General features: G+C 32.8%; 3 protein-coding genes across 3 annotated transcripts; 2 read left to right on the top strand and 1 right to left on the bottom strand.

The window, feature by feature from the left end:
• Positions 1-9,002: 9,002 nt before the first annotated feature.
• On the top strand, positions 9,003-10,049 carry LOC108554967 (transmembrane protein 147). The gene is made up of 4 exons (XM_017910392.1): positions 9,003-9,092; positions 9,271-9,409; positions 9,497-9,718; positions 9,798-10,049. Exons 1-4 carry the CDS (start codon positions 9,016-9,018, stop codon positions 10,047-10,049), a joined length of 690 nt encoding a protein of 229 aa, XP_017765881.1. The 5' UTR covers positions 9,003-9,015.
• Positions 10,050-11,938: 1,889 nt separating this feature from the next.
• Positions 11,939-13,980, top strand: Mulk (acylglycerol kinase-like protein Mulk). Its single transcript, XM_017910359.1, has 8 exons — positions 11,939-12,143; positions 12,334-12,453; positions 12,531-12,921; positions 13,000-13,115; positions 13,194-13,405; positions 13,471-13,614; positions 13,691-13,809; positions 13,879-13,980. The coding sequence occupies exons 1-8, from the start codon at positions 12,034-12,036 to the stop codon at positions 13,978-13,980; spliced, it is 1,314 nt and encodes a 437-aa protein (XP_017765848.1). The 5' UTR covers positions 11,939-12,033.
• Positions 13,981-14,463: 483 nt separating this feature from the next.
• Positions 14,464-17,242, bottom strand: l(2)dtl (WD40 domain-containing protein denticleless). Its single transcript, XM_017910358.1, has 8 exons — positions 17,128-17,242; positions 16,690-16,934; positions 16,365-16,545; positions 16,066-16,294; positions 15,783-15,988; positions 15,504-15,706; positions 15,214-15,424; positions 14,464-15,142 (listed from the first exon to the last, which is right to left on the bottom strand). Exons 1-8 carry the CDS (start codon positions 17,168-17,170, stop codon positions 14,466-14,468), a joined length of 1,995 nt encoding a protein of 664 aa, XP_017765847.1. The 5' UTR covers positions 17,171-17,242; the 3' UTR covers positions 14,464-14,465.
• Between the last annotated feature and the right edge of the window lie 16 nt (positions 17,243-17,258).

The following is a 17,258-nucleotide window of genomic DNA, read 5'->3' as shown; positions in this document are numbered from 1 at the left end:
TAGCACGTCTCTCGCCCGTGATACTCATGTTCGACTCGAATCCTTTAGCACGTCTCTCGCCCGTGATACTCATGTTCGACCCGAATCCCGTAACACGTGTCTCGCACGATATTATAGGTGAAAGCGTTAACGCTGAAGATATAACATTATCTTGCTATCTATCTGTGTCTTTTATTTTTGGATTTGGACGTAAATCGAAGAAAATGTCGCGGAACAACGAGAAGAGATTTCTACGCGAAATTACGTGAAATTTGACGATGAAACGACACGTAGTACAGAAATTAGGATACCAGGAGAAGACGATAACGCGATAAGGGTTCCTTTTCTCTTCTTCGCTTCTTTCCTTTGACTCCCAGCATCCCTGGTATTCGGGGCTTCGCGTATTCCAGTCCAAGGGGTTTCTGCACGTCTGTCCAGACGCTGGGGTTGGCAACTTTGAAGGATATTTTTTATTCATGTGACGTGTTTGAGGGTGCGGAAAAAACACATTCTCCCGATCCGAGGCCGAAGATGGAGTCGGGGAATGGTACGTATGTCCTTCCATCCTGCGAGAACTTCAATTTTAAAATCCCCTCCGGTTCAGCCTATATATCCGGTCCGCCTTTCCATCTCGATTCCTCGATCTCCGTTGAGAATTTTGATGAATTAATAATCGAGTTCGCTTGTGCAAGCAAGAAGTTTGAACTTTGCGACGATCTGTCTTCTTCCTCTTCTTCTGTAGTCAAAAGATCGATTTAAGCTCGTGATACCGAGAAATAGTTCTATTTCCAAAATGAGCATCGTCGGAAGCTCGTTGGACCGTCCAGATTCGCAAGGATGAGAAATAGCGATTCTTATTTACAAGGAAATGGGATGGCATCGATTCGAAAAAGGGCTCTTCTGCTAATTGGTCGGCTCAAAATCGAAGGGAAAGAAAGTCTGGGAAAGTTGCGAGACGCGGCGGTATTCCCGCGGGATATCAACGAAATTCTACGGATCAGGCTTCTTTCAAATATTTAGCAGCAATATCCAATTTCGCCGTGCACACCCCCGCGCTCTCTACAGGGCCAATTCGTCGAGCCCGTTGTTGGACTGAACGCTGCTCGTTCGCCAGGTAATTACGGGTTCACCGAAAATACACAATTTTCCTAATCGTGAGACATAGAAGAAATCTTAAAGAGTGATCGTGTTAAAACAACGAAGAGTTTCTACAATTTTTCGTTGCCGAATAAGAACTTCAAAGACACAAAGAGAATATTAAAATATCAATTAACACTAGATTTACGGAACCCAATTTCGTCAATTTGACGAAAGGGTTGCTCCAATTATACGATGGTAACAGATTTAGTTAACTTATGTTAAGACTGTTAATATAATATATAATTGTTTTTAAATTAAACTAATCTTTAAAAAAAATAGAGGCACGTGGTTTCCTTTGCCTGTCAATTTGACAGGTGTCCTTAGAAATAGGTATTCAGATAGTGTCCATAAACCTAGTGTTAACTAGTTGGACTTTTTATTTTATTGGTAAATTATTATGCTTCGTCGCGACACCTTCAAATTTTCACGACTGATTTAATCGAAACTCGAAGCTTCCCAACTTGCTCGCTCCACGACATTATCTCTCCTCTCTGCTATAGTTAGATTGATGTAAGTTCACGAAAAGGCAAGGATATCAATGACGAGACGTATTATGGCTCGTCAGTTTACGAGTGACAAGCCTACCGGCGCGTCCAGAGCTGGAACAAGCCAAATGGAACTTCTAAATGGATAAGATGTAAGAGTTAACACAGCAGCGAAAGGAAGAATTAGGTGTCTGATGTATGAGACGCCGTCATCCGGTCTGGTTCTTCCGGCGAGCCATGGCCGTCCGTAAATGAAAGAGACATTTTCCTCGCGGAAAATCGGTTTCGAAAACACGATTAATCTTGCCACAGCCAGCCAGTAGGTAAAGCTGAATTTTTCCGTAATTACCGCACCGGTCAGTTGGAAATTCTCCGTTTCTTTCGCCGACTTCTGCTCCATCGGAACGGCAATCTAATTCCTCGCGAAGGAAACGTTCCGGAAACAAGGGTAGATAAAACCGAGGGACAAGAGATTAAGTTCCCGATCATAAATTCCTTCAACTTAAATCGGCGAAATTTTAACCCGACATACATACGTGCATTCGTTAACCCCTAGAATTACGTTTATTATCATCAACGATCTCCTTTCCTCGCTTAATACTACAATTGCGAACTCGTAATGTGTACCCAAATTTATCTAATAATTACGCCTTCATCCTATTAGTATCAATTTGATGAAAAGTGGCTTCCAATACGTTTACAATAAATATACAACCAGAAATTCGAATCGAACATTTTGATTAGCCCGATAGTAATTTGAAGGATTATTTTAACTAATTCTAGCGCTGATATGCGATATCAGTTTACAATTCTACCACGAATCTTAGCTCGACACAAATTTCCAAACGCCTTTCCATTCATCCCTTCAGACATTCCCCCATTATCCTTCGTCTCAAAGAGCCGTCATATCTCTTTTTCAGCCGCGCTAACTTTGCAGATTCGATCTCGCGATGCCGACGAGCAAACGTGCCAGGGCGACGAGGTGAAGGGGGTAGGATGGCAGGGTGATGCATGTCCCGTGTACCAGGGGTGGCGGACGGAGGCTGCGGGGCCGAGAACGTGATCCCGTGACTGATCCGTGAAAGCGTGAAAGGGTTTCCACTCCTTTTCCCACCCCTTTATCCACTCTGCGAGAACACGGGGTTGTCGCGAGGCAACGATCAATCACTCCGTACCACCGCTCGCCGATGCACCCCTTTCCTAACGCCGACTAACGTTGCTTCCCCCTTGCCCCTCCGCCGCCCCTCGCCGTACTGCTATTCACATAAAGGGTTCCCGGACGATATGGCCAAACGAACATCCCACCTCGTGCACAAATACACCCCATCCCCCGCTCTCCGGCATCCTGATCTGTCCACATCATTGGAGGTGGTTGTTTAACGCTGCCTCGATGAGCTTTCGCGTTCTTTTTGTTCCTCCAACATCGAATCGTCCATCGCAATACGCTGCATTTCACCGGATGATCGATCGCCGAGAAAGCTTCCGTTTTGTTTCTCCACGCGTTCCAACGTGCACCAACGGGAACGGGAATAAACGCGCGTGATAAATGCAACGGCGAACGGAAACGGAAGTGATACGGGGTTAATCGTTAATCTGTTCCCGATCCTCGGGTTAAAACGAGGCGATCTAGAGCGGAGATTTCGGGGTTGGAGCAGGAAGACAAGAGGAAAGGGTTGCGTTAGGATGGAAATACGCATGGGGGGTAATGACGTTTCTAGAAATTGTACGTAAGAAGAATGGAAGAAGATTTCAACCGACGCGGATCATTCGGCGTGACGAACGATCCTGCGGGTGAACGTCACGCACGTTCATCCGTGTTTCACAAGGAAGACACCCAGTGGCTCGCGTTTCCATCGAGGTGGTGCTAATGGCCAAGACGGTGAAAGAGGAAGAGGAGTCGGTACAAGGGGAGAAAAAGGGGAAAGAAAGGCGAACGATTAAGGATCGTAAGCAAGCGGGCACGCACTGGAAATCGGCGTTGGGTCAAGATACATCCAATGCCGGTTTTACGGTCCGTGTCCGTGTCGGGGGATACTAAAACTAATGTATTCATGAGATAATTATTTCTTGCATTCATTACGGGGCTGTAAAGTTTTTATTGGCCCGGGGCTGGCCTCGCGAAGCACGAGGCACCCTTACAAAGTAGAAGTAGCACGGTCCGAGCGGACCACCGCCTCTCTTTCACTCGTTCTTCCTCGCTCGATTCGCCTTTTCTTTCTTCCTTTCTTTCTTTCTTCGTTTACGACACACATTTAAGGACAGTCCTTAGAACGCGGATCACACGGTCGTATCGATAACCGAAACTCCTACCGGCGAACGCGATATCTCCGCTGCTAAAAGCATTCTTTAATAATATTTAACGACGGACCATGGAAATTTAATGCTCGACCCCGGTACAGCTCGAACGGAGCAGAGAAGAGAAAACAGGCCTGTTATGTCCGAATTTATTCCCGATCCTCTGAATTTTTATACTTTTTCTCTCGTCGATATCATTACAAAGATCGATTTCCACGATCGGCCTGACGAAACATCGAACCGGACCGAGTTTCCCGATTAATTTCCACGAATTAGCTAAATCGCGCGTAATCGGGCGTCGTCGTTGTTTGTTTCTTCGAACTCTGGTTCCCTAAATGATTCGAAGTTCGTCACGTAGGATTTTCTAGTATATAAAGCGAACGATTCGTGACGTGCTTAAAGTATTCGCGAATCAGTATCTCCTCGCACCTTTCGCCGACGTATGTAACGCTACGGGGAGGGCAGAAAGAAAAGCGGGAGAAAAGGGGGTGGCTAGGGTGTCCCAGAAGAACTGAGGCGCCGGCGGAATATCAACGAGAACACCATCGTACATGACAAAGAGCGTTATTCCTTCCGGTACTACCGCTCCCGGAAAGGGGAAGATACATCAACTCCTGTGTCATATAAAAATGTGTTTATGCGCCGCGCACTGGGAATAAAAAGACGGTGGATGATGGCTAAAAGTATTCCGGATAACGATAAAGTTTGGTTCCGCAAATTTCTGGAAATAACGGGTCAACCGAGATATTCCAGAATAATGAATAAAAATTCAAGAGACGGAGGACGAACGATGCGAGAAAATAGGAGATTTGGATATTTGACGATTTTGGGTTCCGAAATGAGACGCAAATGGGAATCTAGGAAGCAGAGGAGTGGGAAAAGGGTGCACGATGGCGCGTGGAAAAATGGAGTTTGCGAGACGAAAATCGCCAAGACTGGACGCGGAAATGATCCTCATCTTCGTACATCGTCGAGGCGAAATTCCCAAAAATACGAATTTTCCCCGAAAGTTCGTGATCGTTCGTAGAGGAACAAGAAAATACGAAACGAAACACGAGCACGACGATTAAAAACATAAATTTGTGCCTCCGTTATGAATAATAAACAGTTCCATCAGACACGATGGAATATCTACGAATCAGCTACTAAGGATGAAGTTATTCGTAGGATCGGCGTAAAGGGTAAGAAGAGCCTTTTTATCGTGGATGAATGACGAAATCGATGACGAGAGAAGGGAAAGAAGAAGAAAGAGAAGAAGATGACTACGGAAGGGAAGGAGAAGAACGATCGATGCAAAGGACAGAGACGTCAGGATTTGGGATTTTCGCACGTGTTTTCAGCCTCGTCCGTGCGATTCCCATAATCCCAGGTGGCCGTTCTCCCCCTCGAGGAGAGCCGCACTCGAGATTTCTTTTTCCGTGTAAAAGGAAACGGAATTGAAATCGGCTTTTCGAAATTGCGCGCCACCCTCGTGGCTCAGCTTCTTCTCCCCGGAGAGAGAAATGCAAACACGACTTTGCTGATGGCGCAGCTCGATCGAGAAACGGGGGAAAAACGAAGACGATCGCGTGGATTTACAAGGATACACGAGAAGGGATGAATGTGTCAGCCTTGGTATGGTTCCCCGACCCTCGGATCTCGAACCGAAAACGCAAACTGTCTAGCTTTTCCCCTTTGAATTTCGACGATCTTTCTAATAATCGACGATCCGTTAAGAACGCCAAGGGCGTAAGGGGTAATTTAAACCGTCAATTTTGAGAGAAAAATATATGAACCCTTTGCACTACGATGACGAGTGTCGTAAAAAGTTCATGTGAAATATCACAATTTGTCATGCACTACATTTGTCATGCGAGCAAAATCATATTTACCGTATTTCAACGCGTTTAATCCTTTAATATTTGAAGAAATTCTGAAATTTTTGTACAATTTTATCGTGAATGAGATAAAGGTATAGTGATTAATTAAAATTAAATTCTTCTTCCATACGCAATATTTCGTAATTAAATCATAGCGCGAGGGGCTAATGGATATAATCGCCTTGTGTAGTTTGTGTTAATTAAAAGACGAGGAGCGAATCATTTAAACGTTCGACTATCTTACGCTTTAATTAATAGCTCAAAATTCTTGCTAATAATAAACAAATATAATTGGAGAAATGAAGAATAAATAAAAATTCTTGATTTTATAAATTGCGGTCGAGACATTACCGATAATAATTGATCCTGAATCAACTACGGGTAAAAATTTCCACTCCAATGTTTTCTATTACGTTAGTAATAAATATACGTAATAAGTGTTTCGATAAAAGTATCGAAGATAGTAGATATATACACACATGCATCTAATAAATAGTTACTGAACGATAATATATGCTTAGGGTAAATTTAATCAAATTCATTAACAACTATATTATACATGACCATAGATAAGCAAAAATAAAAGTTTACGATGATATTTCTTAATAAATTGGATACTTAATAAACTTGGTACTTTTATACTTCTAATTTTACACTAACCATAATTTTCATATATATTTATCATAATTACTCTTAATCAACAGCCATTGGCCAAACTACTATTTGGCTTTTATGTATTCATTCGTACCCTAAAAATATTTTTATATACTTTGCAGGTAAAAAGCTAATATCGTAATAGTATTAATGTTACTTTCATTTGCAAAAAGTGTAAGAATGATTACATTTCTTATAATTATTGTAATACTTTCTTTTTATTTATCCTTGAATTTTAAATGTCATATCACAAATAATTATATACGCATGCATTTTTGTTTCTTTCTTCTTATATCATCTATTGAAAATTTTTATTTTTGCTATTGATGTCCAAAGATGCAAATTAACATTTAAAAAAAGAAAAATATATAATGGACTGATGGTGGCGCCTTCCTACGGATACTCGTATAAATTAAATATAATATAGTCTATATTATTATTATTCTAAGTATTTATTACAATTTTACAAATACTGTCAAAATAGTTGTTTTTAAATGAACAATTCTGAAAGTTAGATGAAACTAAAATATACTATTGCGTAAAATAAATATACTCTTTATTTAAAAATACATGTATGTACTTACCTATTCTTAATTATATACATTCTTAATTGAAAATCTTGAATATCACTCGCACTAATTCCTATATGTATAATAATTCATATATATTGGCACTAAAGGAACATGTCTGTATAAAAGAAATGACAAAAATTCAAATACAATAAGAAACAAATTAAAGAAAAGTATGACAAAGATAAAATCTTTGTTTCTCTTACTTGCTTCTATTTAAAGAAATGTATTTTGGAAAAAAACATTTATTCTTTGTAATATGGTAAAAAAGCAGGATAAATATAACATATATTTTTAACATTTTTGTAAATAACTGCCAAGATTGAAATAAAAACACTAGAAAAGAATTTTATATTAAAACTTTTGAACTTTCCTTTCTGAAACTGAATTACTTCTATATAAACTAAGTATAAACATGTAAATGATTATTAAATTTAAATAATGCTCACTTTAATGCATTACTTTACTGTAAATGCACACATTATTGTATTTAAAAATGCAACACATCACTACAGATAATTTTCTTAACACTTGTATCACTATTTAAACAACACATTATGAAGTAGTCTCAACGGTAGTCTCAGTTAAACTGATCTTTCCTTCTACACTTGCTACGGCGAACAGCCACATCAGGGTGTACTCAATACATCCCCGAGCATCCCTGACCAATCATAGAGAATTCCCAACCAATCCCTCGACGTAGGTTCTCCATCACAAATGTTAGCAAGGGAGAACTGCTTCTACAACACAGCCTGTGACGGTTTGCACACGGAGCATGCTCCATTGGAATATTCTAAATCCCATGCTGAAAGGGGTGTGCCCTTCCGATCCTAAATGGAAAAAAGGGAAGGGAGTGTATCTGTCACCAATAATGCTGGAGAGGGTAGGTAGGTTTTAAAAAAAAATATAAGGGTTAAAAACGTGGAACATGCTCCGTCACAATGCTTTCACCCCACAATTTAAGGGGTGTCTCCTTCCCAGTCTAACTATATATAAGAAAAATAATTGTCCAATTCATAGCTTATTTTAAATTGAATTTTATTTTTATTTTCATGATATCTCTATTCTTTTAATAAAAATATGTTCATGTATTTTATATTTATGCCTGTAATATTATAATGAAACTAATCAACTAAAAACGTGTATTAAAGTAAGACAAATACATTAAAAACTTATAGTCAATATCTTTCCAGCTGGCACACCCTTTTTTAGCAGCTACCCCTTTTTTTAGAGATAAAAGGGGTGACTAGTACCCCTTTCAAAGGGTTTAAGGTATAAGGGGTGATCTAATGTTGCAAAAAAAAAATACTTGTGCCATGTCAGACTACCCTTCTGTCATACATATACATTGAAGAAAACTTAATAAATATTTACATACAACTAAATAATTTACTTTAAAAGCCATTAAAATATTATATAAATAATTGAATTTTTGTATAGTATTTATAAAATATATAAACATATTAATTCATAATTCACACGTAAAGTTATTAACATACAAAATATTTGTTTCTATCTTTATACATATTTAAAAATGATATCTAATTAATAAAATCTGAAAAAATAACCTCACGTAAAACAAAATTACGACATAACCTAAAAAATTAGATATTTTATAAGATAAATACGAAGGACCTGATAATATTTTTGAATGAATATTATATTATGAATAAAACAAATTAAAAAATATAGAATACAAGGTACCTGAAAAAAACTATTGCTTTCTTTTTTTTTAATTTCTACACTATACGTTTCGTATTTTTATTATATATCGCAAACGATGAATCTTTAAAACTATAGACATATGAGTATATAATTACAATATACTTTGAATTTGATAAGAAATTAATAATAAAGCAAAAAGAATTTATTTTGCATTCGATAAATAACGTAGAAGTTTTCTTTATCGACAACACACGTTTAAAACTAGTTCTACATATTCCCTTTAAATACTTGCCATCCTTCACGTATTAGTTGTCTGCTATTTAACGATGAATGAAATCTAAATTAAATTGACATAATATTACCGGAAAGATGACATTGTATCATTTTGGGAATTGTTTAGCTTTAGTTTATGTTCCATATTACCTTACTTATAAATATTCAGGCTTGTAAGTATATAAAGACTGTTTCTAACCTATTTGTCGTTATGATCATTGTTTCCAAATTTATTTCTATTTCAGTAACTGTACTCATACATGCTAATAGTACATAAGAAATATTAGCTATAATTTAAATTTTAGATATTATATGAATAAAATATTTCAAAACATGTATAAAAATTTTTAGATCAGAGTATGGTGCATTTTGGAAATGTATTCAAGCTGGAGGTATTTATGTATTTACACAATTAGTAAAAATGTTGGCACTTGCAACTTTCTTCCCTACAACAGACAATGTAAGAGGTGAAGGTTTTGATTTAATTGGTGTATGTATTTATATTTTTAATTGGTTTATATATATCACTATAAATATGTTATTAATTAATATTTTTAGCATAAAATTAACTTTATAGGAATTTTTAAAATCTTCAATAGATTTAGCTGATTTAGTAGGAATACTATTGGTATTAAACAGTATACCTGGTAAAGGGCATGCAAAAGTTTTAACTGCTGGAGTGGGATGGGCTGGAGCTGAAGTATTACTCACTAGGTTCCTACTATTATGGGTAGGAGCCCGGGGTGCAGAATTTGATTGGAAATACATTCAGAAGAGTCTTGAATCTAATATTAATTTAGTAAGTAATATTATATAATACTACATACTTTACAAAAAACGTTTTTTTTCATTAAAAATTTGTCTTTTAATTTGTATAGGTACAACATATAACTACAGCAACACTCGTGTGGTTATGGTCAAGACATGATTTAAAACGAGGTTTAGTTCCTATAGTAATTGGTATGCTTATACTTACAATCTATAGACCACTTATTTTAGATTTTCTCGTTGTAATTTCCTTAACTGGCCCGTGGTCAACTCTCGTTGTTAAAGCTATTACTACTTTTATCATGGGTATTACAACACTATATATGTATGCAGGTCTTGCTCATTCTATAGGTATATTTTGAAGAATATTATATTATGTATTTCAAAATATTAATATTTTAATCATGCTTCTTTATGCATTATTAAATACATTACAAAATAAATCTTACTTCAATAATAAATTATATATATCATTACCTTATTAATTTCTTCTTTTATATAAAAAAAAAGTTCTTTTACTAACAAACAAATTCAATTGCATTAATATAGTATAATAGTATAAAACTAATCCTTTATTAATCATATGTTTATGTTTCCTTATATGTATTGTTCAGGCAATAAGTCAACAGACTTCTTTACCCTTTAGGTACAACATGTTACAAATACAGAAATTAACAAATGTTTTAATTTAATAGATACCAAAATAAAAAATCTGATTTATTTTCTGATCATTCCAAGACAAAGTGGAGAAAAATACATTTTTAATTTGCAAAAATATTCAGATACATTACAAATTTAGATTATTAAACTAAAATAATGACTTTGGCAGAGGTTTATAATCATTTTTATGCAAAAGAATTTAACTACTCAACAGTCAGAAAAAAAATACGTACTAGAAACAAATGATAAAATAAGAATAAAACTTAAGAGTGTATTATTAGTAAAAAATATCTTTTAATTTATTTATAAGCTTAAAATGTATAATGGAACCAAGGATCTATTAAATCCAATACTACTTAACTTTTACAAAAAATTACTATTTTAGTTATTTTAACTTAAATTTATTATGTGTTTAGATATTCTTGTGATATGGAAATTTACACCCTTCAGATATTTTTTTAAATATTTAAATAATCTGATCTACTAAATAAAAAATGTTATATGTTCTAATTTATGTACTATATTTTAATATACTATTAAATATTTTTATTAGTTTAGATATTCTAGTGTCTAAATATTTTTATAATCTACTGTATGTAGAGAGTACATCTTATTCAGTAGTAATTTCTTGTGAAGAGAACAGATCATGGAAGTGAGTAGACATCCATATTTTTATATCCCAATAAGTTCACTTCCAGCAAGAATAGAAATATGTGGATGAAGTTATAAATAATTTACCTATCAGTCAAAGTGTAGTTAAATATTATTATTATATTTTTAATTAAATTTACAATTGTTTCAGTATTCTTCTGGCAAATAAAAATGTTTCCACAATCTAATTTAAATATTACAAATTCATTCTTTGATTCGAAGAGATTAACATCTTTTATTATAAACTACCCACTTTTATTATAAAATACATAGCTGAATGTAATTAGAAATCCCAACTTTTATTCAATCCTCATACATTCTATTGCTTAATAGATTGCATTAATATTATTGTTTCTATGATCGTTATGTTTATCAATAAAATCTTCAAATTGTGGCAACAGTATATCAAATAAATATAGGACATAAATATAGAAAAAATAAATAAATAGTTAATGTAACCTGCAAAAGTAAGCCATTTTTAAACACATAATACTAAAATCTGTGTATTACTAACATTAAGGTCATGATTTTTAGATCCCACATGTAAAAATTTGTTGAATTAAGGAAAAATATTTTAATAAGTTTTGGTCCAGAAAAATAAAGTTTTATCTCAATTATATTATAGCTGTAGCCTGTATAATGGCATTTACTTAAGGTTCAAAAAACCAATTTTTAAGGTAAAACATTTCGTCAAGGATATCTAGTGTAATAAATAAGTTTCTAATTAATTTATATGTACATTCAAATTTCTAAAAGTTATTAGTCAGTTTTTAGTACTACGAATAATATCACGAACAGCTAAAAATACATGAGTATTCAGTAATATTCTAATCAATTTGTACAACACGTTTTATTTATATTATTTATTACAATTATACTCGTAAGGAAAAAATGTAAAGAATATAAATTTTATCTATATTATATTTGTGTAGTAATAATATGCTTTACAAAAAATAATTTCAACTGAAATGTTAATTCATCTATCGTCTACAAGTTTTTGAAGGTTATGTTACCAAAAATAGAACTGTTTAAGAAATGGCCAAAATATTAAACATTTTTCGAACTATACGAAATAATTGGAAAAAGTCCCTTGTAGGAGGTGCAGCTTTATCATATGGAGTTACATACAGTAAGGAAGTGTATGAGTAAGATACGACTTCAAATTATATAAAAAGTTTCATTATTCTTTAATATAAACACAATTAAAATCATTTTAATTACAATAATCTTATTTTTCATTAAAATTAAAAAATGAAAAATGAAATATATATCATTTTCGTAATTGGTAAATTCATTTTATTATAAATATAATATTACAAATTTTAATATTTTTAGCACTGATCAATTAATGAGGCAATATTGTGAAAATGTATCACAATATGGAGACCTTCCTCTTCCAACAAATATAAAACCACGCCATGTAACCATTATCTTAAATCCAGTTGCTAAAAAGGGGTTTGATTATATTTGATTTATAAATTAAGATTCTGTTTATAATCTAATCAGTAATTAAATATTGTTATTATTTATAGGAAAGCAAAAAAATTATTTCAAAATTATTGTGAACCGCTTTTGCATTTAGCTGGAATTGCTGTAACTGTAATACAAACAGGATCACAAAATGATGCTCGAAAAATTATAATGGACTTAGATACATCTACTGATGCCATTGTAGTAGCAGGGGGAGATGGTACTTTATCCGATGTTTTAACTGGATTAGTAAGGAAATACAATCTTAATCCTAATTCAATTAAACAATGCCCAGTTGGTATTTTACCATTGGGAGAAACAAATAAAGTTGCAAAATCTTTATATCATGAATATGATGATTTATCTGATGCAAAACAATTAATAGAGGCAACAATGGCAATCATAAATGAGGAATTTAAAATGATGGATATGATTGAAATTAAACCTATTGAAGTGGGTTTCTGTCATATACGTAATAAATATTATATTCTTTTATTTATTTAAAATTCTATAGTTATTTTATAATTAAAGGATAATACTGAGGAACCAGTAAAACCTATTTATGCTATGGGAGCAGTTGAATGGGGTGCATGGAAAGATGCAAATGCTTTTGCTAATAAATATTGGTACTGGGGCCCTTTAAGAAAGTATATATAACTATTCTTTAATATTTTGAAACTTCTATGTAAATTTGTATCATCTAATACCATACACATACTACACAGATATGCAACTTACATATTTAATGGTTATAAAGAAAATTTAAACCAGTATTGTGATGCAAAGTTAGAATATACACTTCCTTGTGAAGGTTGTTCACGTTGTACTCAAAATAATTCATCAATGGGTGGATTTACCAATTTAAATACAAGGTGGTGGTATGTATTATTCCAGTACATATGGCATCTATTTGTTCCAAGAGGTACTGTTACTAAAGGTATGTTTTGATGTATTTAGTATACATAATACCTAAAAGTAACTATTGAATGTTATATTTTTTAGATGGTATTGATTTCAGTAAAATAATAAATGAAAAATGTGACATTCTTTATGAACTACCTATATCAACAAGTGAATTGCATATAGATACTTCGAATATATATAAATCACAAATTGAATCATTATCATCGTTAAAAATAAAAATGGGTAATCAAATGAATATTTTGTGTAACATAAAATTTTTGAAAAATTTTCACACAAAATATTATTTCTATTGTATTAGGTCCAAAGGATATTAATTACTATTCTTTTGTGTCTGAAGGATGGAAAAAAGAAAAAGATAACAAATCATTTTGTAACCAAGTAATAGAAGCAAAGAACATTAAATTAACTCCACAAAAGGTAAAATTATCAGTATTTTCAAAATTTTAAATATTAATGTTATTTTACTATATACTGGTTCGTTTATAGGTTGATAAATATTCCACATTATATATTGACAATGAAGAGTACGAACTAAAAGCAGTTGAAATTAAGTTGCTTTCACGAGCAGTAAAAGTATTTTGTTCATAATTGAACTGAAAAAAAAATAATATATGACTTATTATAATAATCAAAAGCTATTTATTTGTTTTAAACCTTCATCTTTTATGATATTAAAAAAAAATTAAGTATTAATAAAAAAAATTAACAAAAATTTTTATTTTAATTATATATTATAAAAATAATTTATTTTTGCATATAAAAGATATATTGTTATCATTCGAACATGACGAGTATATAATCTATTTTTACATACTTTGTAATACTTGTATGTCGTGTCATATCTGCCTTAGATTATGACATTTAATAATTTTACGTCCTATTAACTTTTTATAAGGTACCACATCGTAAATAATAGAAAGCGCGCTGAAGTTTGTATCACATTGATCGATTAATTGTTGAATATAATTTTGCGTTTTTTATAAAACATATATATATATATATAATCAAAGTTTTATACGAAATTTAACACAGATAAAATGCAATATAACAACCAAGAAAATTCGTGGCTATTTCTAAGATTTTGTGGAAGGTATTACATTAGCATCATCACAACATATATTTGTTTCACAGTCCTTTCCAGTAATTTTAAAAAAATTTAATAAAGAGAGAGCTGGACTTCTTGGTACTTTAGATATTTTCTGCGGTTCTGTCGATCGTGATCTAGTATTTCTCCTAGCAAACGTTATGTAAGAAACTGGGCTAGTCAATTTTTCTGACACTGTTTTCCTCACTTTTTGTTCATACTTTTCTTTTCGTATTCTTGTTAACCAATCAACATTTTCTTTGTATTTCTCTGGAGATAATTGAAGTAAATGTGGCGCTGTACCGTCAATTACAAAATTTGGAAGATTTAATGTAGGTGAAAAACGAATTTCACTACTTTTATTTTCTATATTGGATGAACTTGTACTTGGTTCATCAGATTCGTAACCTCTGTTCAATAATAAACTATTATCATTACATGAACTAAATAATCTCCGTGCACCACGATTTTCTAAATGGACACGTTTTGTAACGAATGTAAGATTTTCTTGTATAGGAGATAAAACTGATTTAACTTTTCCATCAGACCATGATCCACACATCATTCGGGAATAACTTCTTTTCATTGACGCAATATTATTGCATTGATTTTGATTATCTTCTATTTGATTGTAAGCATCTGATGAGCTTGGTCCAGGTGTAGCATCTAATGAAAGAAAAATAACATTGTTAACAATATAATAATCATAATATTTTTATCATTTTATAATTACATACTAGGTGTTGTATCAGACCCCGGAGTGTGTTCTTGAGATGAAACCCAACGCCGCGTAACTGTAGGTGTAGTTTCGAGTTTTAGATTTTCTAACGGATTCTTATTAAAAATCGCTTCTGCGCGACCACGTATTTGTATTTCTTCATTATCTAGTTTATGTTCATAACCAACTCTCCAAATTCGGTGACATGAATCGTCAGAACATGTTACTATCTACATGATTTTCAATGATATTAATATTAGGTTTAACAAACATTAACTTCAGAAAACGTAATAACATTTTTACTAATACTTTTGTTTCTCCAACGTTACACCAGGCAATGCAAGTAACTTCTTCTGTATGTCCGGAGAGTTGTACAACTGGGGCTCCTGGTTTATTTGTACGCCAAATATATGCAAGTTCATCACTGGAACCACTGGCAATATAACGTCCATCAGGACTTAAACATGTCTTAACATAATATGTACGATTTTGATGCCCATAGAATTCCGCAACTAATATGCAAGAAGATAAGTAATATAAATATTATATTAAAATTTAATATTAATAATTTTTTATTATTATTCTTACTTGGTTTTGAATTATAAGATGATATATTATATGCATATATAATATTATCCATGCAACTTGCATATAATGTAATTCTTGCAGGACATATTAATAATGATGAAAATCCATTCCTTGTACTATGTCCAGTGTAATTCATTGTATGTTTGGCCAAGGGATCTTTTTTATGAACAGTATAGTTTTTACGTAAATCCCAAACTTTTATCAAACTATATCAATAATGTTAATATTACTTTATTTTTTCATGTATATTTATCTAAATATACATATATTTAATTGAATTTACCCATCTCCAGCAGCACATGAAAGTAAAGTAAAATCATCTTGAAATGCCAAACCAGTAATGCTTTGTGCTCGGGATGCATGACAGATTGCTCTACGTTGCCGCATATTGTTTATAGTTCCAACATTATGTGCATTGGCAATACAATTATCTGGTTTAGGTCTTTCATAATGATTAGCTCTAATATCCCAAACCATTATAGATCCATCTCTAGCTCCGGTTGCAAATACAGCTAAAATATATATCTTTTTTAATTAATATTTTATTTTGTAAAATGTAAAAACATGCTGAAACCAAAAAACCTTGGTCTTGGTAACGAAACACTGCAGTCTTAACACTTCTTGTATGAGCATGAAAATAATCAATTTGTCTTATTTCAGAACCAGATACATCCCATAGTCTAGCAGTATGATCCCCAGATGCTGTAACTAATTTTAATTCTCCTGGCATCCAAGCAATATCAAATATTGCATTACAATGTGCCTGAAAAATATTGATCTATTATTTTTATAGTTTGTTAATAATATATTCTATAAATAAAAAAATCTATTTGAATAATCTATAATTTGTATTTATCTGATTACAATTTTCAATATATATTATTTTGATACAACTTATTGATAATACCTGTGTTCCTTCCAATGGTTGATTTGACATACTTTTGATATTTGTATCTTGTAATGCAATTTTTCCATCTTCATTTGCTAAAGCAATTATTTGTTCGTATCCCTCTGTAGTGCAAAATCGACAAGCAAAAACTGGTGGTTCGGGATTAAAATCTAATGCATTTATGTTTGGTGTTATACCACGATATACATCATCTTCGTAACATTTCAAACGATATAAAGCAACATCATAATCACGTATTAATACTGAAAAAATTTTTCATATTTTTTCAAAATTCATATTTTATTTTTACAAATAAATATCATATACGAAGCCCATAAATAATACACTTAACATTATGTTAACTATAATACTAAATTGAATTACGTATAACCTATCATATTGTATTTCCAAAATACTTAAATTGTTCATTATGTATGGTCATAAAAAGCAAATTACCAGATCCTTTCTCACGTTCCACAATAGAATGCACTAAATTCATTCTGAAACTACATGAAATTAATATTTGTTACACAAGAGTGTAAATTATTTATACATGAAAGTGTTAGCGGGAAAATCTGTCAGTTTTC

This window comes from Eufriesea mexicana, unplaced genomic scaffold (assembly GCF_001483705.2).
Source record: "Eufriesea mexicana isolate 0111107269 unplaced genomic scaffold, ASM148370v2 scaffold100, whole genome shotgun sequence".
NCBI classification, from domain to species: Eukaryota; Metazoa; Arthropoda; class Insecta; order Hymenoptera; family Apidae; genus Eufriesea; species Eufriesea mexicana.
This window is presented reverse-complemented; position numbering and strand designations above follow the sequence as displayed.

Bases quoted from the DNA above. Each gene is read 5' to 3' on its own strand.
- LOC108554967 (XM_017910392.1), top strand. From the start codon at position 9,016: ATGACATTGTATCATTTTGGGAATTGTTTAGCTTTAGTTTATGTTCCA. The intron at 9,093-9,270 runs GTAAGTATATAA...AAAAATTTTTAG, and splicing joins ACTTATAAATATTCAGGCTT to ATCAGAGTATGGTGCATTTT. The intron at 9,410-9,496 runs GTATGTATTTAT...TTAACTTTATAG, and splicing joins AAGGTTTTGATTTAATTGGT to GAATTTTTAAAATCTTCAAT.
- Mulk (XM_017910359.1), top strand. From the start codon at position 12,034: ATGGCCAAAATATTAAACATTTTTCGAACTATACGAAATAATTGGAAA. The intron at 12,454-12,530 runs GTTTGATTATAT...TATTATTTATAG, and splicing joins AATCCAGTTGCTAAAAAGGG to GAAAGCAAAAAAATTATTTC. The intron at 12,922-12,999 runs GTGGGTTTCTGT...TTATAATTAAAG, and splicing joins TTGAAATTAAACCTATTGAA to GATAATACTGAGGAACCAGT.